Source organism: Oncorhynchus mykiss, unplaced genomic scaffold (assembly GCF_013265735.2).
Source record: "Oncorhynchus mykiss isolate Arlee unplaced genomic scaffold, USDA_OmykA_1.1 un_scaffold_156, whole genome shotgun sequence".
NCBI classification, from domain to species: domain Eukaryota; kingdom Metazoa; phylum Chordata; class Actinopteri; order Salmoniformes; family Salmonidae; genus Oncorhynchus; species Oncorhynchus mykiss.
This window is the reverse complement of record NW_023493666.1, coordinates 93,292-117,955: the sequence shown is the minus strand read 5'-3', so window position 1 is coordinate 117,955 and position 24,664 is coordinate 93,292. Positions and strand designations below refer to the sequence as shown.

Genomic DNA, 24,664 nt, shown 5'->3' with positions numbered 1-24,664 from the left:
CCTTGCCCGGAATGTGTCGCGTGTGAATTCTGGGGCAGGACGTTTGACTAGTATCCACCTGGTGGTAGTGTGGTATAAGAAATAAATGTAATAACCCTCGTGTTGTCTCGGCGGGTCAGAGTGACCCCGGGCAGGGTTACGAGTTGATCCCCCGTGTCTGTGTGGGTCAGAGTGACCCCGGGCAGGGTTACGAGTTGATCACCCGTGTCTGTGTGGGTCAGAGAGACCCTGGCAGCCTTAGCAAGGTGTATGTTGTAACCCTCCTACCCCTGTCTGGTCCGGGTCATAGTGACCCAACACTACCACCTGGTGGATACTAGTCAAACAGCAAGGTGTATGTTGTAACCCTCCCCCCCTGTGTGGGCGGGATCATAGTGACGTCAGAGTGACCCCGGGCAAAGTTACGAGTTGATTCCCCGTGTCTGTGTGGGTCAGTGTGACCCTGGCAGCCTTATCAAGGTGTATGTCGTAACCCTCCTACCACTGTCTGGTCTGGGTCATAGTGACCCAACACTACCATCTGGTGGACACTAGTCAAAGGTCCTGCCCCAGAATTGACACCCGCCACATTCCGGGCAAGGGCCCTGTGTGCGAAGTGACCGGACTGCCCCGTACGGCCCTTGGGCCCCTTGTGAGTTTGGGTATTGATTCTAAAAACGCCCCCCTGCTACACTGTCTTCCTTTGGTTGTGGAAATTGTGCCTTTTGGGTATGGTTGTTGTTACAATACCCTACCCCTGTCTGGTCCGGGTCATAGTGACCCCGGCCAGCGTTACGAGTTGATTCCCCCCCTGTCTGTGTGGGTCAGAGTGACCCCGGCAGCCTTAGCAAGGTGTATGTCGTAAGCCTCCTACCCCTGTCTGGGCCGGGTCATAGTGACCCCGGCCAGCGTTACGAGTTGATTCCCCCCCTGTCTGTGTGGGTCAGAGTGACCCCGGCAGCGTTAGCAAGGTTTATGTTGTAACCCTCCTACCACTGTCTGGTCTGGGTCAGAGTAACCCTGGCCCTGTGTTACAAGTTGTTCCCCTGTGTCTGGGCCGGGTCAGAGTGACCCTGGCACCACTTGTCCACAAGAACTCAGTGCAAGACCTCGTTGCAATCACACGGGGAGGCCTGCCAAGCGTACCGGAGGGGCCGAAGGGTCCGAAGGAGCAGACAGGGCCGACCGCTCGCGCGCCTCGTCCGTTCGCGTGCCTCGTCCTATTCACGTGGCCACTGTAAGGCCGCCGTAGAGAGGCTACTAATATTGTCAGGAAGAAGAAGAAGAAGGAAGAAGAAGGAAGAAGAAGAAGACGAGGACAACGACGAGGAGGAATACGACCCCGCCGAGCGTGAGCCCTCCGCCTACGACTGTAAGCCGGCCGTACAGAGGCTACTAATATTGTCAGGAAGAAGAAGAAGAAGAAGAAGAAGAAGAAGAAGAAGAAGAAGAAGAAGAAGAAGCAGAAGAAGATGAGGACTATGATGAGGACGATGATGAGGAGGAATACGACCCCGCCGAGCGCGAGCCCTCCGCCTACGACGCCTCGCAGTCCTTGTTTGAGCGCGGCTCAGGTCCTGGAACAGATATCCTCCAGTGTCGACCAAGAAGACGAGGAAGACTACATGGAATCCGAAGAGGAGGACGTTTCGGAAGATGAAGACGGTGAGGAATACAACCCCGAGCGTGATGCGGACGACGACGACGACGACTCGGCCTCACGGTCGTGCTCCTCTTCGGAGGAAGAGCGAGAGGGAGAGCGAGAGGGAGACACGGCCGCTGCCCGAGAGCGAGACACAGCCAGAGAGCCAGAGCGAGACAGAGAGGACGCGGCGGCAGCCGCCCGAGCCCAAAGGGAGACGTTGCTGTCAAAGAACGGCAAAATCAAATGGTCCTCCGTGGCCTATCGCGGCCCGGACCGGCCCCGCGCCATCCGCCGCCCCGGCTCCGTCGTGACGCCGGGCCCCACGGCCTACGCCGCGTCGCGAGCGCTCGACATCGAGTCCGCCTTCCGGCTGTTTGTCACACCGGCGATAGAAAGGATCATTGTGGACATGACAAATCTGCAGGGGGTGAGAAAATACGGCGACGGCTGGCGACCCATGGACTCCACCGACCTGCGCGCCTACGTAGGGCTGCTGATCCTAGCCGGCGTCTACAGGTCCCGAGGCGAGGCCGCGGCCAGCCTGTGGGACGCCGAGAGCGGCAGGACCGTGTTCCGCGCCACCATGCCGCTCAAGGTGTTTCACAAGTACTCGAGGCTGCTGCGATTCGACGACCGCCAGTCGAGACCCGCCAGACTCGCCACCGACAGACTGGCGGCCATAAGAGAGGTATGGGACCTGTGGGAGGAGCGGCTGCCGGCCCTCTACAACCCGGGGCCCGACCTGACGGTGGACGAACAACTGGTCCCGTTCAGAGGTACCGTCTATGTATCTGTGTATGTGCGTGTAGCATAGAGAGGTAGCACTAGTAGCGTGGGCAGTAGTAGCAATTTGGCAGTAGTAGCAATCCGCAGTAGTAGCAATGGGCAGTAGTAAGCGGCGGCGGCGGCGGCTCCGTGCTTCTACACCTACATCGCTTGCTGTTTGGGGTTTTAGGCTGGGTTTCTGTACAGCACTTTTGAGATATCAGCTGATGTACGAAGGGCTATATAAATAAATTTGATTTGATTTGATTTGTGTAACATAAACGCAGTGTCCCCGCTTTAACGATGACGCTGCTAATCTCCTCTCCCCTCCCTTCTCACCACCGAAAGGACGCTGTCCTTTCCGACAGTACATTCCCAGCAAGCCGGCCAAATACGGCATCAAGTCGTGGGTGGCCTGCGACGCCAAGTCCAGCTACGCTTGGAAGATGCAAGTCTACACCGGCAAGGCGGCCGGCGGAGGCCCCGAGAAGAACCAGGGCGCCCGCGTCGTCCTCGATCTGACCGAGGGACTGCCGGGCGGTCACAACGTCACGTGTGACAATTTCTTCACCTCCTACGAACTGGGCCAGCGGCTCCTCGAGAGGAACCTCACCATGGTGGGCACGGTGAGAAAGAACAAGGCCGAGCTCCCGCCCGCGCTGCTCCAGTCAAAGGGCAGACAGGTCCTGTCCTCCAGGTTCGCCTTCACGCCCACCGCCACTCTAGTGTCCTACCTGGCAAAGAGAAATAAGAACGTGCTACTTCTGAGCACGCTGCACGCGGAGCCCGACGTTAGCGATCGCCGCGACCGGAAGCCGGCCCTCATCCTAGACTACAACTGCAACAAGGGCGGCGTGGACAACCTAGACAAGGTGGTCGGGACCTACAGCTGCAGACGGATGACCGCCCGCTGGCCCCTGGTCATCTTCCACAACATCCTCGACGTGTCCTCCTACAACGCCTTTGTCATATGGCGAGAGATCAAGCCCGACTGGATGCCTGGGAAGCGGAACAAGAGGAGGGTGTTCCTGGAGCAGCTCGGAAAGGCACTCGTGAAGCCCTTGATACAAAGAAGGCAGCGGCTCCCCCGCACCCAAGCCGCGTCCGCACTTGTCAAAGTCCTACAGAGTGCCACCGCCGAGGCTCGTCCGCCAGCCCGGGAGCAAGCCGCTGGCCCGGCCGCCGCCGCCCCAGCCGCCCCGCCGGTGGCGAGTAAGAGGAAGAGGTGTCAGCTCTGCCCACCCAAGAAGGACGCCAAGACCTACACCGCGTGCTGCAGGTGTAACAAATACATCTGCAAAGGCTGTTCACACGCATACTGTCAAACTTGTGCCCACTGGGCCTTTAGCCAAGACGGGACAGGGTGACCCGGGGGGGACACTGTGTGCTAGGCATAATAGGAGGACAACGGGAGGGTTAAGAAAACTAAACTGAAAAACTAAAAACAAAGAATAAAATAAAAAGGTCATGAAAAACTAAGTAGCTCCGCTCCGCCAGTATGTCTCTTTTGGTTCACTTTTGCCGGTCTCAAGCCAGCCAGGTAAAGGACGAGGGTTGGAATTGTATCATAAAAAAACAAGGATCGACAGAAGAAAGTTCATTTGTAGTTCCAAACATATTTAGGGAGTTTTTTACTCACTTTTTGTCTCTCCCACAATGTTATTCCTCACTCCTACAGTGTCCTTCACATTTACATGCACATTGCCAATTCTGCAAATTAGGTGATGACATGTTTTAGAAACTTCTAGCGACTTTTAGGACAGCCAATAGCTACTTTCCTTACTGAGGTGTTGGCAACACTGCTGACTTTAAACATCGGCTATCTGAGCAGCTAACTGATCGCTGCAGCTGTACATAGCCCATCTGTAAATAGCCCACCCAATCTACCTACCTCATCCCCATATTGTTTTAATTTACATTCTGCTCTTTGCACACCAGTATTTCTACTTGCACATCATCATTTGCTCATCTATCACTCCAGTGTTCATTTGCTAAATTGTAATTACTTCGCTACTATGGCCTATTTATTGCCCTACCTCCATTTGCACGCACTGTATATAGACTTTCTTTTTTTTCTTCTATTGTGTTATTGACTGTACTCTTTATTATTCCATCTGTAACTCTGTGTTGTTGTTTGTGTTGCGCTGCTTTCCTTTATCTTGGCTAGGTCGCAGTTGTAAATGAAAACTTGTTCTCAACTAGCTTACCTGGTTATATAAAGGTGAAATTTAAAAAAACAAGAAACATTTTTAGTTTTCCCAGAAAGGGGATGTAGCTCAGTGGTAGAGCGCATGCTTCGCATGTATGAGGTCCTGGGTTCAATCCCCAGCTTCTCCATTGAAACCTTTGCAATGTCCCATCTCCTACTTTCCAGAATGTTGAAATTCTCAGCAGGACACAGAAGTGGTATGGTTGCCAACTTCAATTGCATAATTTTCAAAAACTGAAGTTCATGGGTTCGATGACTGTCCATACTTGTATTAAGAATTGCTGCTATCATTTCATTGTAGATTCAATGGAGTGGTGTATATAAAAAGTATATTGTATTAATATTGCATTTTACCTGCAAATAAAATGGGATGGAAGCTCAGAGGGGGAGTGCATGCTATTTATGAATGAGGTCCTTGGTTCAATCCCAAGGTTCTCCACTGAGTTTATTTGTGTGCCAAATTCACATTACACAACTACTACTTTCCAGAATGTTGATAAATATATTGCAGCATAGATTGGCATGGTGGCCAAGTGGCAAGGTGTCGGTCTTGTAAACCGAAGATCATGGGTTCAAATCCCATCTGTGCCTTACTGAAAATTAGCTGGTACCATGGAGAGGTTCTTTAACTGGAGGAATTTGAAGAAAAGGCAAGTTGTCTCAATATGGCAACCCTGCTAATATATTGTAAGGGGATGTGTCTCTACGGTAGAGCTAATACTTTAAGTGTATGTGGTCTGAAGTTAATCCACAACTTCTCTGATGAGTATATTTAGTTAGTTTAGCATTTGCACAACTCCCACTTTCCAGAATGTTGACATTTTAATAAGGAAATAGATGTGCTAAGTCATCTGTTTTTGTAAACTGAAGCACGTGGGTTCAATCCTTGTTTGACGTTTATGGAAGCTAGCTGATATTATGAAAATGTACTTTCATTAGAACAGTGTAAAGAAAAGGTCAATTGCGTCCAGACTGCAAATGAATCGCACATGCGGGAAGCTGCCGCTGGCTGATCCCGCCCTGGCTTACACAAAAAAAAAAAACACAATTAACCTGATTTAGAGCCAGACTAGTTACCGTAATTTTCTCACATTGCCATTGCCATTTTTTTCTATTGTCTCTTTTTGGTCCATTTAGATTGCTAATGTCGATTGTATACCATTTCTTTTTTCTAAATGTTAAGGTTAAAAATGTCAAATGTTTTAGGCTCCTAAGTGGACCATAAGGTTAAAAACCAAAACAAATTAAGAAAACTAAACTGAAAAACTAAAAACAAAGAATAAAATAAAAAGGTCATGAAAAACTAAGTAGCTCCGCTCCGCCAGTATGTCTCTTTTGGTTCACTTTTGCCGGTCTCAAGCCAGCCAGGTAAAGGACGAGGGTTGGAATTGTATCATAAAAAAACAAGGATCGACAGAAGAAAGTTCATTTGTAGTTCCAAACATATTTAGGGAGTTTTTTACTCACTTTTTGTCTCTCCCACAATGTTATTCCTCACTCCTACAGTGTCCTTCACATTTACATGCACATTGCCAATTCTGCAAATTAGGTGATGACATGTTTTAGAAACTTCTAGCGACTTTTAGGACAGCCAATAGCTACTTTCCTTACTGAGGTGTTGGCAACACTGCTGACTTTAAACATCGGCTATCTGAGCAGCTAACTGATCGCTGCAGCTGGACATAGCCCATCTGTAAATAGCCCACCCAATCTACCTACCTCATCCCCATATTGTTTTAATTTACATTCTGCTCTTTGCACACCAGTATTTCTACTTGCACATCATCATTTGCTCATCTATCACTCCAGTGTTCATTTGCTAAATTGTAATTACTTCGCTACTATGGCCTATTTATTGCCCTACCTCCATTTGCACGCACTGTATATAGACTTTCTTTTTTTTCTTCTATTGTGTTATTGACTGTACTCTTTATTATTCCATCTGTAACTCTGTGTTGTTGTTTGTGTTGCGCTGCTTTCCTTTATCTTGGCTAGGTCGCAGTTGTAAATGAAAACTTGTTCTCAACTAGCTTACCTGGTTATATAAAGGTGAAATAAAAAAAAACAAGAAACATTTCTCTTTTTCCCAGAAAGGGGATGTAGCTCAGCGGTAGAGTGCATGCTTTGCATGTATGAGGTCCTGGGTTCAATCCCCAGCTTCTCCATTGAAACCTTTGCAATGGCCCATCTCCTACTTTCCGGAATGTTGAAATTCTCAGCAGGAAACAGAAGTGGTATGGTTGCCAACTTCAATTGCATCATTTTCAAAAACTGAAGTTCATGGGTTCGATGACTGTCCATATTTGTATTAAGAATTGCTGCTATCATTTCATTGTAGATTCAATGGAGTGGTGTATATAAAAAGTACATTGTATTAATATTGCATTTTACCTGCAAATAAAATGGGATGGAAGCTCAGAGGGGGAGTGCATGCTATTTATGAATGAGGTCCTTGGTTCAATCCCAAGGTTCTCCACTGAGTTTATTTGTGTGCCAAATTCACATTACACAACTACTACTTTCCAGAATGTTGATAAATATATTGCAGCATAGATTGGCATGGTGGCCAAGTGGCAAGGCGTCGGTCTTGTAAACCGAAGATCATGGGTTCAAATCCCATCTGTGCCTTACTGAAAATTAGCTGGTACCATGGAGAGGTTCTTTAACTGGAGGAATTTGAAGAAAAGGCAAGTTGTCTCAATATGGCAACCCTGCTAATATATTGTAAGGGGATGTGTCTCTACGGTAGAGCTAATACTTGAAGTGTATGTGGTCTGAAGTTAATCCACAACTTCTCTGATGAGTTTAGTTAGTTTAGCATTTGCACAACTCCCACTTTCCAGAATGTTGACATTTTAATAAGGAAATAGATGTGCTAAGTCATCTGTTTTTGTAAACTGAAGCACGTGGGTTCAATCCTTGTTTGACGTTTATGGAAGCTAGCTGATATTATGAAAATGTACTTTCATTAGAACAGTGTAAAGAAAAGGTCAATTGCGTCCAGACTGCAAATGAATCGCACATGCGGGAAGCTGCCGCTGGCTGATCCCGCCCTGGCTTACACAAAAAAAAAAAACACAATTAACCTGATTTAGAGCCAGACTAGTTACCGTAATTTTCTCACATTGCCATTGCCATTTTTTTCTATTGTCTCTTTTTGGTCCATTTAGATTGCTAATGTCGATTGTATACCATTTCTTTTTTCTAAATGTTAAGGTTAAAAATGTCAAATGTTTTAGGCTCCTAAGTGGACCATAAGGTTAAAAACCAAAACAAATTAAGAAAACTAAACTGAAAAACTAAAAACAAAGAATAAAATAAAAAGGTCATGAAAAACTAAGTAGCTCCGCTCCGCCAGTATGTCTCTTTTGGTTCACTTTTGCCGGTCTCAAGCCAGCCAGGTAAAGGACGAGGGTTGGAATTGTATCATAAAAAAACAAGGATCGACAGAAGAAAGTTCATTTGTAGTTCCAAACATATTTAGGGAGTTTTTTACTCACTTTTTGTCTCTCCCACAATGTTATTCCTCACTCCTACAGTGTCCTTCACATTTACATGCACATTGCCAATTCTGCAAATTAGGTGATGACATGTTTTAGAAACTTCTAGCGACTTTTAGGACAGCCAATAGCTACTTTCCTTACTGAGGTGTTGGCAACACTGCTGACTTTAAACATCGGCTATCTGAGCAGCTAACTGATCGCTGCAGCTGGACATAGCCCATCTGTAAATAGCCCACCCAATCTACCTACCTCATCCCCATATTGTTTTAATTTACATTCTGCTCTTTGCACACCAGTATTTCTACTTGCACATCATCATTTGCTCATCTATCACTCCAGTGTTCATTTGCTAAATTGTAATTACTTCGCTACTATGGCCTATTTATTGCCCTACCTCCATTTGCACGCACTGTATATAGACTTTCTTTTTTTTCTTCTATTGTGTTATTGACTGTACTCTTTATTATTCCATCTGTAACTCTGTGTTGTTGTTTGTGTTGCGCTGCTTTCCTTTATCTTGGCTAGGTCGCAGTTGTAAATGAAAACTTGTTCTCAACTAGCTTACCTGGTTATATAAAGGTGAAATAAAAAAAAACAAGAAACATTTCTCTTTTTCCCAGAAAGGGGATGTAGCTCAGCGGTAGAGTGCATGCTTTGCATGTATGAGGTCCTGGGTTCAATCCCCAGCTTCTCCATTGAAACCTTTGCAATGGCCCATCTCCTACTTTCCGGAATGTTGAAATTCTCAGCAGGAAACAGAAGTGGTATGCTTGCCAACTTCAATTGCATCATTTTCAAAAACTGAAGTTCATGGGTTCGATGACTGTCCATACTTGTATTAAGAATTGCTGCTATCATTTCATTGTAGATTCAATGGAGTGGTGTATATAACAAGTACATTGTATTAATATTGCATTTTACCTGCAAATAAAATGGGATGGAAGCTCAGAGGGGGAGTGCATGCTATTTATGAATGAGGTCCTTGGTTCAATCCCAAGGTTCTCCACTGAGTTTATTTGTGTGCCAAATTCACATTACACAACTACTACTTTCCAGAATGTTGATAAATATATTGCAGCATAGATTGGCATGGTGGCCAAGTGGCAAGGCGTCGGTCTTGTAAACCGAAGATCATGGGTTCAAATCCCATCTGTGCCTTACTGAAAATTAGCTGGTACCATGGAGAGGTTCTTTAACTGGAGGAATTTGAAGAAAAGGCAAGTTGTCTCAATATGGCAACCCTGCTAATATATTGTAAGGGGATGTGTCTCTACGGTAGAGCTAATACTTGAAGTGTATGTGGTCTGAAGTTAATCCACAACTTCTCTGATGAGTTTAGTTAGTTTAGCATTTGCACAACTCCCACTTTCCAGAATGTTGACATTTTAATAAGGAAATAGATGTGCTAAGTCATCTGTTTTTGTAAACTGAAGCACGTGGGTTCAATCCTTGTTTGACGTTTATGGAAGCTAGCTGATATTATGAAAATGTACTTTCATTAGAACAGTGTAAAGAAAAGGTCAATTGCGTCCAGACTGCAAATGAATCGCACATGCGGGAAGCTGCCGCTGGCTGATCCCGCCCTGGCTTACACAAAAAAAAAAAACACAATTAACCTGATTTAGAGCCAGACTAGTTACCGTAATTTTCTCACATTGCCATTGCCATTTTTTTCTATTGTCTCTTTTTGGTCCATTTAGATTGCTAATGTCGATTGTATACCATTTCTTTTTTCTAAATGTTAAGGTTAAAAATGTCAAATGTTTTAGGCTCCTAAGTGGACCATAAGGTTAAAAACCAAAACAAATTAAGAAAACTAAACTGAAAAACTAAAAACAAAGAATAAAATAAAAAGGTCATGAAAAACTAAGTAGCTCCGCTCCGCCAGTATGTCTCTTTTGGTTCACTTTTGCCGGTCTCAAGCCAGCCAGGTAAAGGACGAGGGTTGGAATTGTATCATAAAAAAACAAGGATCGACAGAAGAAAGTTCATTTGTAGTTCCAAACATATTTAGGGAGTTTTTTACTCACTTTTTGTCTCTCCCACAATGTTATTCCTCACTCCTACAGTGTCCTTCACATTTACATGCACATTGCCAATTCTGCAAATTAGGTGATGACATGTTTTAGAAACTTCTAGCGACTTTTAGGACAGCCAATAGCTACTTTCCTTACTGAGGTGTTGGCAACACTGCTGACTTTAAACATCGGCTATCTGAGCAGCTAACTGATCGCTGCAGCTGGACATAGCCCATCTGTAAATAGCCCACCCAATCTACCTACCTCATCCCCATATTGTTTTAATTTACATTCTGCTCTTTGCACACCAGTATTTCTACTTGCACATCATCATTTGCTCATCTATCACTCCAGTGTTCATTTGCTAAATTGTAATTACTTCGCTACTATGGCCTATTTATTGCCCTACCTCCATTTGCACGCACTGTATATAGACTTTCTTTTTTTTCTTCTATTGTGTTATTGACTGTACTCTTTATTATTCCATCTGTAACTCTGTGTTGTTGTTTGTGTTGCGCTGCTTTCCTTTATCTTGGCTAGGTCGCAGTTGTAAATGAAAACTTGTTCTCAACTAGCTTACCTGGTTATATAAAGGTGAAATAAAAAAAAACAAGAAACATTTCTCTTTTTCCCAGAAAGGGGATGTAGCTCAGCGGTAGAGTGCATGCTTTGCATGTATGAGGTCCTGGGTTCAATCCCCAGCTTCTCCATTGAAACCTTTGCAATGGCCCATCTCCTACTTTCCGGAATGTTGAAATTCTCAGCAGGAAACAGAAGTGGTATGCTTGCCAACTTCAATTGCATCATTTTCAAAAACTGAAGTTCATGGGTTCGATGACTGTCCATACTTGTATTAAGAATTGCTGCTATCATTTCATTGTAGATTCAATGGAGTGGTGTATATAACAAGTACATTGTATTAATATTGCATTTTACCTGCAAATAAAATGGGATGGAAGCTCAGAGGGGGAGTGCATGCTATTTATGAATGAGGTCCTTGGTTCAATCCCAAGGTTCTCCACTGAGTTTATTTGTGTGCCAAATTCACATTACACAACTACTACTTTCCAGAATGTTGATAAATATATTGCAGCATAGATTGGCATGGTGGCCAAGTGGCAAGGCGTCGGTCTTGTAAACCGAAGATCATGGGTTCAAATCCCATCTGTGCCTTACTGAAAATTAGCTGGTACCATGGAGAGGTTCTTTAACTGGAGGAATTTGAAGAAAAGGCAAGTTGTCTCAATATGGCAACCCTGCTAATATATTGTAAGGGGATGTGTCTCTACGGTAGAGCTAATACTTGAAGTGTATGTGGTCTGAAGTTAATCCACAACTTCTCTGATGAGTATATTTAGTTAGTTTAGCATTTGCACAACTCCCACTTTCCAGAATGTTGACATTTTAATAAGGAAATAGATGTGCTAAGTCATCTGTTTTTGTAAACTGAAGCACGTGGGTTCAATCCTTGTTTGACGTTTATGGAAGCTAGCTGATATTATGAAAATGTACTTTCATTAGAACAGTGTAAAGAAAAGGTCAATTGCGTCTGTTATATAAATATTCATACACATAGCTCATATAAACAAAGACATTCCGTAGTAAGAACACATACACCCAGCCATAAGACTGACCCCCTCTTCCTTATATAAACACACATCTCATCTCCCTCTAACTGGCCGGTCCCAAGAGCAAAGAACTTTTGCTGTGCACCAATGGGGCCCGCTCTGGCTAGAGCAAGGCCCGCCTCCAACCCTCCGACCAGTCAAGAAGACCGAAACGACAAGACTCCACCTACTTTATTCTATGTATAAAAATGTATGTAACCATTGTATAGGCCTCTTTTTCACCTGGCTCCTTGCCGAGTTATGTGAACTAGGTCCGTGCACGTAAAACTGCGGGACAAGATATCTCTGACTCATTAAAACTGTCTTTCGTTACAACTGAAATCCACTCTGTCCAGCGTCCGTGATTTGGTCTCAACTCTCCAGTATTTGAACACTAACAGAATTGGTAGCAGAGTTTGGTTGTTCTTGAATTCGATCTATTATAAGTTAGTGTGAGAGGACGAGACTGATCACGGCTAAAAAATCAGACGGAAGAGTGACTTCCCCAGCCATTCATCTTGCCTCAGGAAATCTGATCGGAGCGCTCTATATAAAGGTGAGCAGAGCCCGTTATATCGAAATCTGCATATTGTATTATAGCCTAAACCAAATTTTGATCAGAAAGTACTGGGCGTGAGTATGAATCGGTGCCCAAATTTTTTACATAAGAACCTAAGACATTGATTAAAGATATCTTGTTTTGTAAAAAAATATATATATATATATTCTTATTAATGGGCCTATACTCAGTTATTTTAATAGGAATGTGTGAATTGTGATTGACCAATGTGTTAAATTCCTCCAGGGACCCTATTTGTTCTGAAATCTGCATAGAAAACTGTCCTAATTATATATGTATTGGGTTGTGTATAGAGGTGACGTTAAATAGTGGCTGTGTTTTAACACGTAATGGACACAATTATGGATGTTGGAAATTCAATGAGAATTTCATACGAATGAATGAATTATAGATGAACCGAATCTGCAAGTAAGGTCTTGTGGAGGTGTGGTTATAGATGAACCGAATCTGCAAGTAAGGTCTTGTGGAGGTGTGGTTATAGATGAACCGAATCTGCAAGTAAGGTCTTGTGGAGGTGTGGTTATAGATGAACCGAATCTGCAAGTAAAAATGTCCTATTTTTGATACGTTCTATACTATCGAATATAGTCTTGTGGAGGTGGGGTTATAGTTGAATTATGGATGAACCGGATCTGCAAGTAAAATCTCCTGTTGATACACATAACATCGAATAGGTCTTGTGGAGGTGTGGTTGGATTGAATGAATCTGCATGAAAAATGCCCTATTAAAAAAGCTGTGTATTATTTAATAGGTTTTGTAAGAGGTGTAGTCGAGTAGATGCAGGATATGTAAGTTTGGCGTTCCACAAGACAGAGATCGGGAATGAGGTGGCTATTGCACATCAAACAATAAACATAATATGAACCAGAGTTGACATTCCATGATTTGGAGATGGGGGAAATTAAATTGAAAGAAACGTTTGTCGCGGAGTAGGTTGGGATACGTAACTGGGCTATTATGCACACGTGCTGGTAGACAAAGCCACCTTAGTATCGAATGGAATACTGATTTTCGTTTTTTTTCATTCCTGTTGATATTGCCTAAAGTTTAAAATTATTCTGACAATTGCTATAGAATCGCTGGAATTTACTGATATAAGTTCATAAAGGAACTTACTGAATTGTTTCTAGAAAGTATTTAAATAAGCCGCCGAGCTTAGTACAGACTTTGTTTGACAGACGCTAAAAGCTACACACTGATTTTTGGGTTTTTCTATTCTATCTATATTTCCTAAAGAGCTAGAATTACTCTGAAAATTGTTATAGAACCGCATATATTCACTGATATATTGTTCCAAAAGGAAATCGCAGAATCATTTATAGAAAATACCTAAACGAATCGCTGAACAAATTCAAATAAAATACCGGTGAAATACACACGTGGCGGGCGTCACATACTGATAACCCCCTTTGTCTCGACCAGGGACAGGCTAAGCATACAACGATAGAAATAAACACCACATAGTAAGGATTGAATATACCTAAATAACGCATTATACACATTATCAGACGACTTAGATAAAATGTCTGCAGCCATCACGCCCAAACAAATGATTGCAGTAGAAACTCAAGACCAAGGGGAGCAGCCAGATAACACTCAGATCGTGGCACAGACTGTCTCTCAGATGATCCAACAGCAGGCAGCCCCACCACCCCATTACCCTCCCCCACAGCGGTATATCCTGCAACGGCAACGGGCTCAACGAGGCCCCTACACTGGACCATACAGAGGGGGAAACTACCAGTGGTATAACTGAGGAATTCCCGGTCACTATGCCAGATATTGCACGAAACCACTCTCCCCGCAGCAACAGCAATGGAGAGAAAGAGGAAGAGGACGTGGAGGGGCACCAGGAAGAGGAAGAGGACCCTCTCCTAGACACATGCAGCAGGAGCAGCAAGATTACAACCAACCCTCCCACTTCAACACCTGATCACCCAGTAAGAATGATGAGGATGCCACTCCTGCCGATGACCACACTGTCTGAAGCCCAAGAAGTGTACTGGCTAAAATGCCTACCCACAGAGCCTGCCACCCCTCACATCCAGTTTAAGTTCAACCAACTGAAAGCTCAAATCTACACTCTGCACCCATATAAGACTCCCCAAGCTGAGATCCATTGCACACTCAATGCAACAGAAACTGATGACTGCCTCTACACTGCAGACTGGGACGAAGACATGATGCACCTGACCCCACCTATCAGGTGTTGTACCATTGGGTGTGGCCCAGAGGGGGTGGCAGCACCGGTCATCCTACGATCAAGGAACCTCCATGCACCCCTGGCCTGGACGGCTGAAGCATCAACAGCCATAGCACTCCTGAAAACAGATCTATCAGCGGCAGCAGCTCTGACGGCACCTGACTACAAGAACAAGTTCCATTTGGATGTTTCTGGAAGGGAAGGATTCACCTCATCCGTCCTATTCCAGAAACAAGAGGGGGAGAGAAGGGTCTTGATGTACTACTCTTCAAACTTGACCACATTGAGGTAGGACAGTCAACATGCTCCAGATACGTTGCTGCAGTAGCAAAAGCTATTGAAAAAACAGCTCACCTCGTGATGTCACCCTTCAATCAGCCATCATCCCTCAACCAGCATCGGCCAAATTAGCTGAAATCATCGGATTGACGCAGGTCCTCATCAGAGGAAAAGGAAAGACTGAATATCTATACAGACTCAGCCCATGCCCATGAAGCAGGCCACACTGATGGACCCAGAACTTTTATGAGAAACACATGGCCCCACACACGAAGGCAAACTAAAGACCCTCCAAAAAGGCCTCGCACATCTGGTGGCACCCTCACATAAAAAATATGACTGACTTATTTTATGACGATGATTTATTTTGTGACGAATGCAATGGTTGTGACAGACACAACCCAAAGAAACCATATCAAACACCAATGGGCTCATACGTAATACCTAATGCATGGTTTCAGGATATTAGTATAGACTACACCGACATGGGCCCCGAAAATTTATCTAAAGGCAAACTCTATCTCCTAGTCATAGTAGATAGGTTCTCCAAATGGGTAGAGGCAATACTAACAAAAGGGGAGGATGCTAGGTCAGTCTTTAAGTGGCTACAAACCAAACTAATACCCAGGTATGGCATCCCAAGACAAATCAAATTTGACAAATGGCTTACATTTAACAAACACCTGAGACAGGTGGAAGAAAGATTTGGCATAACCCACAGATTTGGATCTGTGTACAGGCCCCAATCCCAAAATCTGGTGGAACGTCAAACCAAAAGCAAAAGCTAAGATAGCTAAAGTATGTGCCTCATGGGATAATGACTGGTAGAGTCATGCATGGTCCACCAAGGGAGGGAGGTCATATGCCCGCCCTTGATGTACAACAAATTGTAATGTCTAATTATGTGAAAAAACTGACGGTTCTCTCTGCAGCACTCTCTACCCAGGTTCACAAGGTCCAGGAGGGGGAGCTGCCGGGGGACACGCCACTACTGAAGGTAAAGGTTGGTGACGGGGTGAGGGTTACAGTCCACAAGAGAAAGTGGCTGGAACCCAGGTGGACTGGACCGTACGAAGTGAAGGAGGTTACTTCACACTCAGTCCAGGTCAAAGGTAAATCAGGCATACCTTGGCACCGCCTTACACATTGCACCCCAGCCCCAATTCCTTCTAGAACACTGACTGAAGTCAGAGCTGATTTGAGCGGCCTAAATTCGATTCCAAATGAAGACACTCCTTCCTCAGGTGATGCGGCATCAAACTCCGCCTCCCCTGAGAAGGGAACCTCGCCCAGTTAGAGGGAAATTTCTCCCTCTCTGGGTGAGGCTGGGGATATCTGGTCCCTTATTTGTGATATTCATACTGATATTTGAAGTAACCCTAGGACTTTCACATGGTTAATTGAACAACTACTTCACCCTGCCACATCACATACACCAACCCCTACACATGTCCCTAACTCCTTTCCTGATATCACTCCCTCCAATCACTCCCGTCCCAAACGTAGCACTACACCTACAGACCCACCATGCAAACCAGACAAGGTTAGGAGCACCACCTCATGTATACCCACGATTGCAACCGCCACCTTTCTGCTATAGTTTTCACGTCTAATAGACGTGAAGAGGGGGATTTGTTATATAAATATTCATACACATAGCTCATATAAACAAAGACATTCCGTAGTAAGAACACATACACCCAGCCATAAGACTGACCCCCTCTTCCTTATATAAACACACATCTCATCTCCCTCTAACTGGCCGGTCCCAAGAGCAAAGAACTTTTGCTGTGCACCAATGGGGCCCGCTCTGGCTAGAGCAAGGCCCGCCTCCAACCCTCCGACCAGTCAAGAAGACCGAAACGACAAGACTCCACCTACTTTATTCTATGTATAAAAATGTATGTAACCATTGTATAGGCCTCTTTTTCACCTGGCTCCTTGCCGAGTTATGTGAACTAGGTCCGTGCACGTAAAACTGCGGGACAAGATATCTCTGACTCATTAAAACTGTCTTTCGTTACAACTGAAATCCACTCTGTCCAGCGTCCGTGATTTGGTCTCAACTCTCCAGTATTTGAACACTAACACGTCCAGACTGCAAATGAATCGCACATGCGGGAAGCTGCCGCTGGCTGATCCCGCCCTGGCTTACACAAAAAAAAAAAACACAATTAACCTGATTTAGAGCCAGACTAGTTACCGTAATTTTCTCACATTGCCATTGCCATTTTTTTCTATTGTCTCTTTTTGGTCCATTTAGATTGCTAATGTCGATTGTATACCATTTCTTTTTTCTAAATGTTAAGGTTAAAAATGTCAAATGTTTTAGGCTCCTAAGTGGACCATAAGGTTAAAAACCAAAACAAATTAAGAAAACTAAACTGAAAAACTAAAAACAAAGAATAAAATAAAAAGGTCATGAAAAACTAAGTAGCTCCGCTCCGCCAGTATGTCTCTTTTGGTTCACTTTTGCCGGTCTCAAGCCAGCCGGGTAAAGGACGAGGGTTGGAATTGTATCATAAAAAAACAAGGATCGACAGAAGAAAGTTCATTTGTAGTTCCAAACATATTTAGGGAGTTTTTTACTCACTTTTTGTCTCTCCCACAATGTTATTCCTCACTCCTACAGTGTCCTTCACATTTACATGCACATTGCCAATTCTGCAAATTAGGTGATGACATGTTTTAGAAACTTCTAGCGACTTTTAGGACAGCCAATAGCTACTTTCCTTACTGAGGTGTTGGCAACACTGCTGACTTTAAACATCGGCTATCTGAGCAGCTAACTGATCGCTGCAGCTGGACATAGCCCATCTGTAAATAGCCCACCCAATCTACCTACCTCATCCCCATATTGTTTTAATTTACATTCTGCTCTTTGCACACCAGTATTTCTACTTGCACATCATCATTTGCTCATCTATCACTCCAGTGTTCATTTGCTAAATTGTAATTACTTCGCTACTATGGCCTATTTATTGCCCTACCTCCATTTGCACGCACTGTATATAGACTTTCTTTTTTTTCTTCTATTGTGTTATTGACTGTACTCTTTATTATTCCATCTGTAACTCTGTGTTGTTGTTTGTGTTGCGCTGCTTTCCTTTATCTTGGCTAGGTCGCAGTTGTAAATGAAAACTTGTTCTCAACTAGCTTACCTGGTTATATAAAGGTGAAATAAAAAAAAACAAGAAACATTTCTCTTTTTCCCAGAAAGGGGATGTAGCTCAGCGGTAGAGTGCATGCTTTGCATGTATGAGGTCCTGGGTTCAATCCCCAGCTTCTCCATTGAAACCATTGCAATGGCCCATCTCCTACTTTCCGGAATGTTGAAATTCTCAGCAGGAAACAGAAGTGGTATGGTTGCCAACTTCAATTGCATCATTTTCAAAAACTGAAGTTCATGGGTTCGATGACTGTCCATACTTGTATTAAGAATTGCTGCTATCATTTCATTGTAGATTCAATGGAGTGGTGTATATAACAAGTACATTGTATTAATATTGCATTTTACCTGCAAATAAAATGGGATGGAAGCTCAGAGGGGGAGTGCATGCTATTTATGAATGAGGTCCTTGGTTCAATCCCAAGGTTCTCCACTGAGTTTATTTGTGTGCCAAATTCACATTACACAACTACTACTTTCCAGAATGTTGATAAATATATTGCAGCATAGATTGGCATGGTGGCCAAGTGGCAAGGCGTCGGTCTTGTAAACCGAAGATCATGGGTTCAAATCCCATCTGTGCCTTACTGAAAATTAGCTGGTACCATGGAGAGGTTCTTTAACTGGAGGAATTTGAAGAAAAGGCAAGTTGTCTCAATATGGCAACCCTGCTAATATATTGTAAGGGGATGTGTCTCTACGGTAGAGCTAATACTTGAAGTGTATGTGGTCTGAAGTTAATCCACAACTTCTCTGATGAGTATATTTAGTTAGTTTAGCATTTGCACAACTCCCACTTTCCAGAATGTTGACATTTTAATAAGGAAATAGATGTGCTAAGTCATCTGTTTTTGTAAACTGAAGCACGTGGGTTCAATCCTTGTTTGACGTTTATGGAAGCTAGCTGATATTATGAAAATGTACTTTCATTAGAACAGTGTAAAGAAAAGGTCAATTGCGTCCAGACTGCAAATGAATCGCACATGCGGGAAGCTGCCGCTGGCTGATCCCGCCCTGGCTTACACAAAAAAAAAAAACACAATTAACCTGATTTAGAGCCAGACTAGTTACCGTAATTTTCTCACATTGCCATTGCCATTTTTTTCTATTGTCTCTTTTTGGTCCATTTAGATTGCTAATGTCGATTGTATACCATTTCTTTTTTCTAAATGTTAAGGTTAAAAATGTCAAATGTTTTAGGCTCCTAAGTGGACCATAAGGTTAAAAACCAAAACAAATTAAGAAAACTAAACTGAAAAACTAAAAACAAAGAATAAAATAAAAAGGTCATGAAAAACTAAGTAGCTCCGCTCCGCCAGTATGTCTCTTTTGGTTCACTTTTGCCGGTCTCAAGCCAGCCGGGTAAAGGACGAGGGTTGGAATTGTATCATAAAAAAACAAGGATCGACAGAAGAAAGTTCATTTGTAGTTCCAAACATATTTAGGGAGTTTTTTACTCACTTTTTGTCTCTCCCACAATGTTATTCCTCACTCCTACAGTGTCCTTCACATTTACATGCACATTGCCAATTCTGCAAATTAGGTGATGACATGTTTTAGAAACTTCTAGCGACTTTTAGGACAGCCAATAGCTACTTTCCTTACTGAGGTGTTGGCAACACTGCTGACTTTAAACATCGGCTATCTGAGCAGCTAACTGATCGCTGCAGCTGTACATAGCCCATCTGTAAATAGCCCACCCAATCTACCTACCTCATCCCCATATTGTTTTAATTTACATTCTGCTCTTTGCACACCAGTATTTCTACTTGCACATCATCATTTGCTCATCTATCACTCCAGTGTTCATTTGCTAAATTGTAATTACTTCGCTACTATGGCCTATTTATTGCCCTACCTCCATTTGCACGCACTGTATATAGACTTTCTTTTTTTTCTTCTATTGTGTTATTGACTGTACTCTTTATTATTCCATCTGTAACTCTGTGTTGTTGTTTGTGTTGCGCTGCTTTCCTTTATCTTGGCTAGGTCGCAGTTGTAAATGAAAACTTGTTCTCAACTAGCTTACCTGGTTATATAAAGGTGAAATTAAAAAAAAACAAGAAACATTTCTCTTTATCACAGAAAGGGGATGTAGCTCAGCGGTAGAGCGCATGCTTTGCATGTATGAGGTCCTGGGTTCAATCCCCAGCTTCTCCATTGAAACCTTTGCAATGGCCCATCTCCTACTTTCCGGAATGTTGAAATTCTCAGCAGGAAACAGAAGTGGTATGGTTGCCAACTTCAATTGCATCATTTTCAAAAACTGAAGTTCATGGGTTCGATGACTGTCCATACTTGTATTAAGAATTGCTGCTATCATTTCATTGTAGATTCAATGGAGTGGTGTATATAACAAGTACATTGTATTAATATTGCATTTTACCTGCAAATAAAATGGGATGGAAGCTCAGAGGGGGAGTGCATGCTATTTATGAATGAGGTCCTTGGTTCAATCCCAAGGTTCTCCACTGAGTTTATTTGTGTGCCAAATTCACATTACACAACTACTACTTTCCAGAATGTTGATAAATATATTGCAGCATAGATTGGCATGGTGGCCAAGTGGCAAGGCGTCGGTGTTGTAAACCGAAGATCATGGGTTCAAATCCCATCTGTGCCTTGCTGAAAATTAGCTGGTACCTTGGAGAGGTTCTTTAACTGGAGGAATTTGAAGAAAAGGCAAGTTGTCTCAATATGGCAACCCTGCTAATATATTGTAAGGGGATGTGTCTCTACGGTAGAGCTAATACTTGAAGTGTATGTGGTCTGAAGTTAATCCACAACTTCTCTGATGAGTATATTTAGTTGTTAAATTAGCATTTGCACAACTCCCACTTTCCAGAATGTTGACATTTTAATAAGGAAATAGATGTGCTAAGTCATCTGTTTTTGTAAACTGAAGCACGTGGGTTCAATCCTTGTTTGACGTTTATGGAAGCTAGCTGATATTATGAAAATGTACTTTCATTAGAACAGTGTAAAGAAAAGGTCAATTGTGTCCAGACTGCAAATGAATCGCACATGCGGGAAGCTGCCGCTGGCTGATCCCGCCCTGGCTTACACAAAAAAAAAAAACACAATTAACCTGATTTAGAGCCAGACTAGTTACCGTAATTTTCTCACATTGCCATTGCCATTTTTTTCTATTGTCTCTTTTTGGTCCATTTAGATTGCTAATGTCGATTGTATACCATTTCTTTTTTCTAAATGTTAAGGTTAAAAATGTCAAATGTTTTAGGCTCCTAAGTGGACCATAAGGTTAAAAACCAAAACAAATTAAGAAAACTAAACTGAAAAACTAAAAACAAAGAATAAAATAAAAAGGTCATGAAAAACTAAGTAGCTCCGCTCCGCCAGTATGTCTCTTTTGGTTCACTTTTGCCGGTCTCAAGCCAGCCGGGTAAAGGACGAGGGTTGGAATTGTATCATAAAAAAACAAGGATCGACAGAAGAAAGTTCATTTGTAGTTCCAAACATATTTAGGGAGTTTTTTACTCACTTTTTGTCTCTCCCACAATGTTATTCCTCACTCCTACAGTGACCTTCACATTTACATGCACATTGCCAATTCTGCAAATTAGGTGATGACATGTTTTAGAAACTTCTAGCGACTTTTAGGACAGCCAATAGCTACTTTCCTTACTGAGGTGTTGGCAACACTGCTGACTTTAAACATCGGCTATCTGAGCAGCTAACTGATCGCTGCAGCTGTACATAGCCCATCTGTAAATAGCCCACCCAATCTACCTACCTCATCCCCATATTGTTTTAATTTACATTCTGCTCTTTGCACACCAGTATTTCTACTTGCACATCATCATTTGCTCATCTATCACTCCAGTGTTCATTTGCTAAATTGTAATTACTTCGCTACTATGGCCTATTTATTGCCCTACCTCCATTTGCACGCACTGTATATAGACTTTCTTTTTTTTCTTCTATTGTGTTATTGACTGTACTCTTTATTATTCCATCTGTAACTCTGTGTTGTTGTTTGTGTTGCGCTGCTTTCCTTTATCTTGGCTAGGTCGCAGTTGTAAATGAAAACTTGTTCTCAACTAGCTTACCTGGTTATATAAAGGTGAAATTTTAAAAAACAAGAAACATTTATCTTTTTCCCAGAAAGGGATGTAGCTCAGTGGTAGAGTGCATGTATGAGGTCCTGGGTTCAATCCCCAGCTTCTCCATTGAAACCTTTGCAATGGCCCATCTCCTACTTTCCAGAATGTTGAAATTCTCAGCAGGAAACAGAAGTGGTATGGTTGCCAACTTCAATTGCATCATTTTCAAAAACTGAAGTTCATGGATGACTGTCCATACTTGTATTAAGAATTGCTGCTATCATTTCATTGTAGATTCAATGGAGTGGTGTATATAAAAAGTACATTGTATTAATATTGCATTTTACCTGCAAATAAAATGGGATGGAAGCTCAGAAGGGGAGTGCATGCTATTTATGCATGAGGTCCTTGGTTCAATCCCAAGGTTCTCCACTGAGTTTATTTGTGTGCCAAATTCACATTACACAACTACTACTTTCCAGAATGTTGATAAATATTTTGCAGCATAGATTGGCATGGTGGCCAAGTGGCAAGGCGTCGGTCTTGTAAACCAAAGATCATGGGTTCAAATCCCATCTGTGCCTTACTGAAAATTAGCTGGTACCATGGAGAGGTTCTTTAACTGGAGGAATTTGAAGAAAAGGGAAGTTGTCTCAATATGGCAACCCTGCTAATATATTGTAAGGGGATGCGTCTCTACGGTAGAGCTAATACTTGAAGTGTATGTGGTCTGAAGTTAATCCACAACTTCTCTGATGAGTATATTTAGTTGTTAAATTAGCATTTGCACAACTCCCACTTTCCAGAATGTTGACATTTTAATAAGGAAATAGATGTGCTAAGTCATCTGTTTTTGTAAACTGAAGCACGTGGGTTCAATCCTTGTTTGACGTTTATGGAAGCTAGCTGATATTATGAAAATGTACTTTCATTAGAACAGTGTAAAGAAAAGGTCAATTGCGTCCAGACTGCAAATGAATCGCACATGCGGGAAGCTGCCGCTGGCTGATCCCGCCCTGGCTTACACAAAAAAAAAAAACACAATTAACCTGATTTAGAGCCAGACTAGTTACCGTAATTTTCTCACATTGCCATTGCCATTTTTTTCTATTGTCTCTTTTTGGTCCATTTAGATTGCTAATGTCGATTGTATACCATTTCTTTTTTCTAAATGTTAAGGTTAAAAATGTCAAATGTTTTAGGCTCCTAAGTGGACCATAAGGTTAAAAACCAAAACAAATTAAGAAAACTAAACTGAAAAACTAAAAACAAAGAATAAAATAAAAAGGTCATGAAAAACTAAGTAGCTCCGCTCCGCCAGTATGTCTCTTTTGGTTCACTTTTGCCGGTCTCAAGCCAGCCGGGTAAAGGACGAGGGTTGGAATTGTATCATAAAAAAACAAGGATCGACAGAAGAAAGTTCATTTGTAGTTCCAAACATATTTAGGGAGTTTTTTACTCACTTTTTGTCTCTCCCACAATGTTATTCCTCACTCCTACAGTGACCTTCACATTTACATGCACATTGCCAATTCTGCAAATTAGGTGATGACATGTTTTAGAAACTTCTAGCGACTTTTAGGACAGCCAATAGCTACTTTCCTTACTGAGGTGTTGGCAACACTGCTGACTTTAAACATCGGCTATCTGAGCAGCTAACTGATCGCTGCAGCTGTACATAGCCCATCTGTAAATAGCCCACCCAATCTACCTACCTCATCCCCATATTGTTTTAATTTACATTCTGCTCTTTGCACACCAGTATTTCTACTTGCACATCATCATTTGCTCATCTATCACTCCAGTGTTCATTTGCTAAATTGTAATTACTTCGCTACTATGGCCTATTTATTGCCCTACCTCCATTTGCACGCACTGTATATAGACTTTCTTTTTTTTCTTCTATTGTGTTATTGACTGTACTCTTTATTATTCCATCTGTAACTCTGTGTTGTTGTTTGTGTTGCGCTGCTTTCCTTTATCTTGGCTAGGTCGCAGTTGTAAATGAAAACTTGTTCTCAACTAGCTTACCTGGTTATATAAAGGTGAAATTTTAAAAAACAAGAAACATTTATCTTTTTCCCAGAAAGGGATGTAGCTCAGTGGTAGAGTGCATGTATGAGGTCCTGGGTTCAATCCCCAGCTTCTCCATTGAAACCTTTGCAATGGCCCATCTCCTACTTTCCAGAATGTTGAAATTCTCAGCAGGAAACAGAAGTGGTATGGTTGCCAACTTCAATTGCATCATTTTCAAAAACTGAAGTTCATGGATGACTGTCCATACTTGTATTAAGAATTGCTGCTATCATTTCATTGTAGATTCAATGGAGTGGTGTATATAAAAAGTACATTGTATTAATATTGCATTTTACCTGCAAATAAAATGGGATGGAAGCTCAGAAGGGGAGTGCATGCTATTTATGCATGAGGTCCTTGGTTCAATCCCAAGGTTCTCCACTGAGTTTATTTGTGTGCCAAATTCACATTACACAACTACTACTTTCCAGAATGTTGATAAATATTTTGCAGCATAGATTGGCATGGTGGCCAAGTGGCAAGGCGTCGGTCTTGTAAACCGAAGATCATGGGTTCAAATCCCATCTGTGCCTTACTGAAAATTAGCTGGTACCATGGAGAGGTTC

General features: G+C 42.7%; 1 protein-coding gene and 14 non-coding genes across 15 annotated transcripts; all 15 read left to right on the top strand.

Moving 5' to 3' along the window:
- Positions 1 to 1,451: 1,451 nt before the first annotated feature.
- Positions 1,452 to 3,756, top strand: LOC110514508 (piggyBac transposable element-derived protein 4-like). The gene is made up of 2 exons (XM_036972396.1): positions 1,452 to 2,400; positions 2,738 to 3,756. The coding sequence occupies exons 1-2, from the start codon at positions 1,452 to 1,454 to the stop codon at positions 3,754 to 3,756; spliced, it is 1,968 nt and encodes a 655-aa protein (XP_036828291.1).
- An 898-nt stretch (positions 3,757 to 4,654) lies between these two features.
- On the top strand, positions 4,655 to 4,726 carry trnaa-cgc. The gene has a single exon. It is a non-coding gene; the product is annotated as a tRNA-Ala (tRNA).
- A 391-nt stretch (positions 4,727 to 5,117) lies between these two features.
- trnat-ugu lies at positions 5,118 to 5,189 on the top strand. Its single transcript has one exon. It is a non-coding gene; the product is annotated as a tRNA-Thr (tRNA).
- Positions 5,190 to 6,691: 1,502 nt separating this feature from the next.
- Positions 6,692 to 6,763, top strand: trnaa-ugc. The gene has a single exon. It is a non-coding gene; the product is annotated as a tRNA-Ala (tRNA).
- A 391-nt stretch (positions 6,764 to 7,154) lies between these two features.
- trnat-ugu lies at positions 7,155 to 7,226 on the top strand. Its single transcript has one exon. It is a non-coding gene; the product is annotated as a tRNA-Thr (tRNA).
- Positions 7,227 to 8,724: 1,498 nt separating this feature from the next.
- Positions 8,725 to 8,796, top strand: trnaa-ugc. Its single transcript has one exon. It is a non-coding gene; the product is annotated as a tRNA-Ala (tRNA).
- A 391-nt stretch (positions 8,797 to 9,187) lies between these two features.
- trnat-ugu lies at positions 9,188 to 9,259 on the top strand. Its single transcript has one exon. It is a non-coding gene; the product is annotated as a tRNA-Thr (tRNA).
- A 1,498-nt stretch (positions 9,260 to 10,757) lies between these two features.
- Positions 10,758 to 10,829, top strand: trnaa-cgc. Its single transcript has one exon. It is a non-coding gene; the product is annotated as a tRNA-Ala (tRNA).
- Positions 10,830 to 11,220: 391 nt separating this feature from the next.
- Positions 11,221 to 11,292, top strand: trnat-ugu. Its single transcript has one exon. It is a non-coding gene; the product is annotated as a tRNA-Thr (tRNA).
- A 6,716-nt stretch (positions 11,293 to 18,008) lies between these two features.
- trnaa-ugc lies at positions 18,009 to 18,080 on the top strand. The gene has a single exon. It is a non-coding gene; the product is annotated as a tRNA-Ala (tRNA).
- Positions 18,081 to 18,471: 391 nt separating this feature from the next.
- Positions 18,472 to 18,543, top strand: trnat-ugu. Its single transcript has one exon. It is a non-coding gene; the product is annotated as a tRNA-Thr (tRNA).
- A 1,503-nt stretch (positions 18,544 to 20,046) lies between these two features.
- Positions 20,047 to 20,118, top strand: trnaa-cgc. The gene has a single exon. It is a non-coding gene; the product is annotated as a tRNA-Ala (tRNA).
- A 391-nt stretch (positions 20,119 to 20,509) lies between these two features.
- Positions 20,510 to 20,581, top strand: trnat-ugu. The gene has a single exon. It is a non-coding gene; the product is annotated as a tRNA-Thr (tRNA).
- Positions 20,582 to 22,534: 1,953 nt separating this feature from the next.
- Positions 22,535 to 22,606, top strand: trnat-ugu. Its single transcript has one exon. It is a non-coding gene; the product is annotated as a tRNA-Thr (tRNA).
- Positions 22,607 to 24,559: 1,953 nt separating this feature from the next.
- Positions 24,560 to 24,631, top strand: trnat-ugu. The gene has a single exon. It is a non-coding gene; the product is annotated as a tRNA-Thr (tRNA).
- Positions 24,632 to 24,664: the final 33 nt, after the last annotated feature.

Bases quoted from the DNA above. Each gene is read 5' to 3' on its own strand.
- LOC110514508 (XM_036972396.1), top strand. From the start codon at position 1,452: ATGAGGACTATGATGAGGACGATGATGAGGAGGAATACGACCCCGCCG. The intron at 2,401-2,737 runs GTACCGTCTATG...CACCACCGAAAG, and splicing joins ACAACTGGTCCCGTTCAGAG to GACGCTGTCCTTTCCGACAG.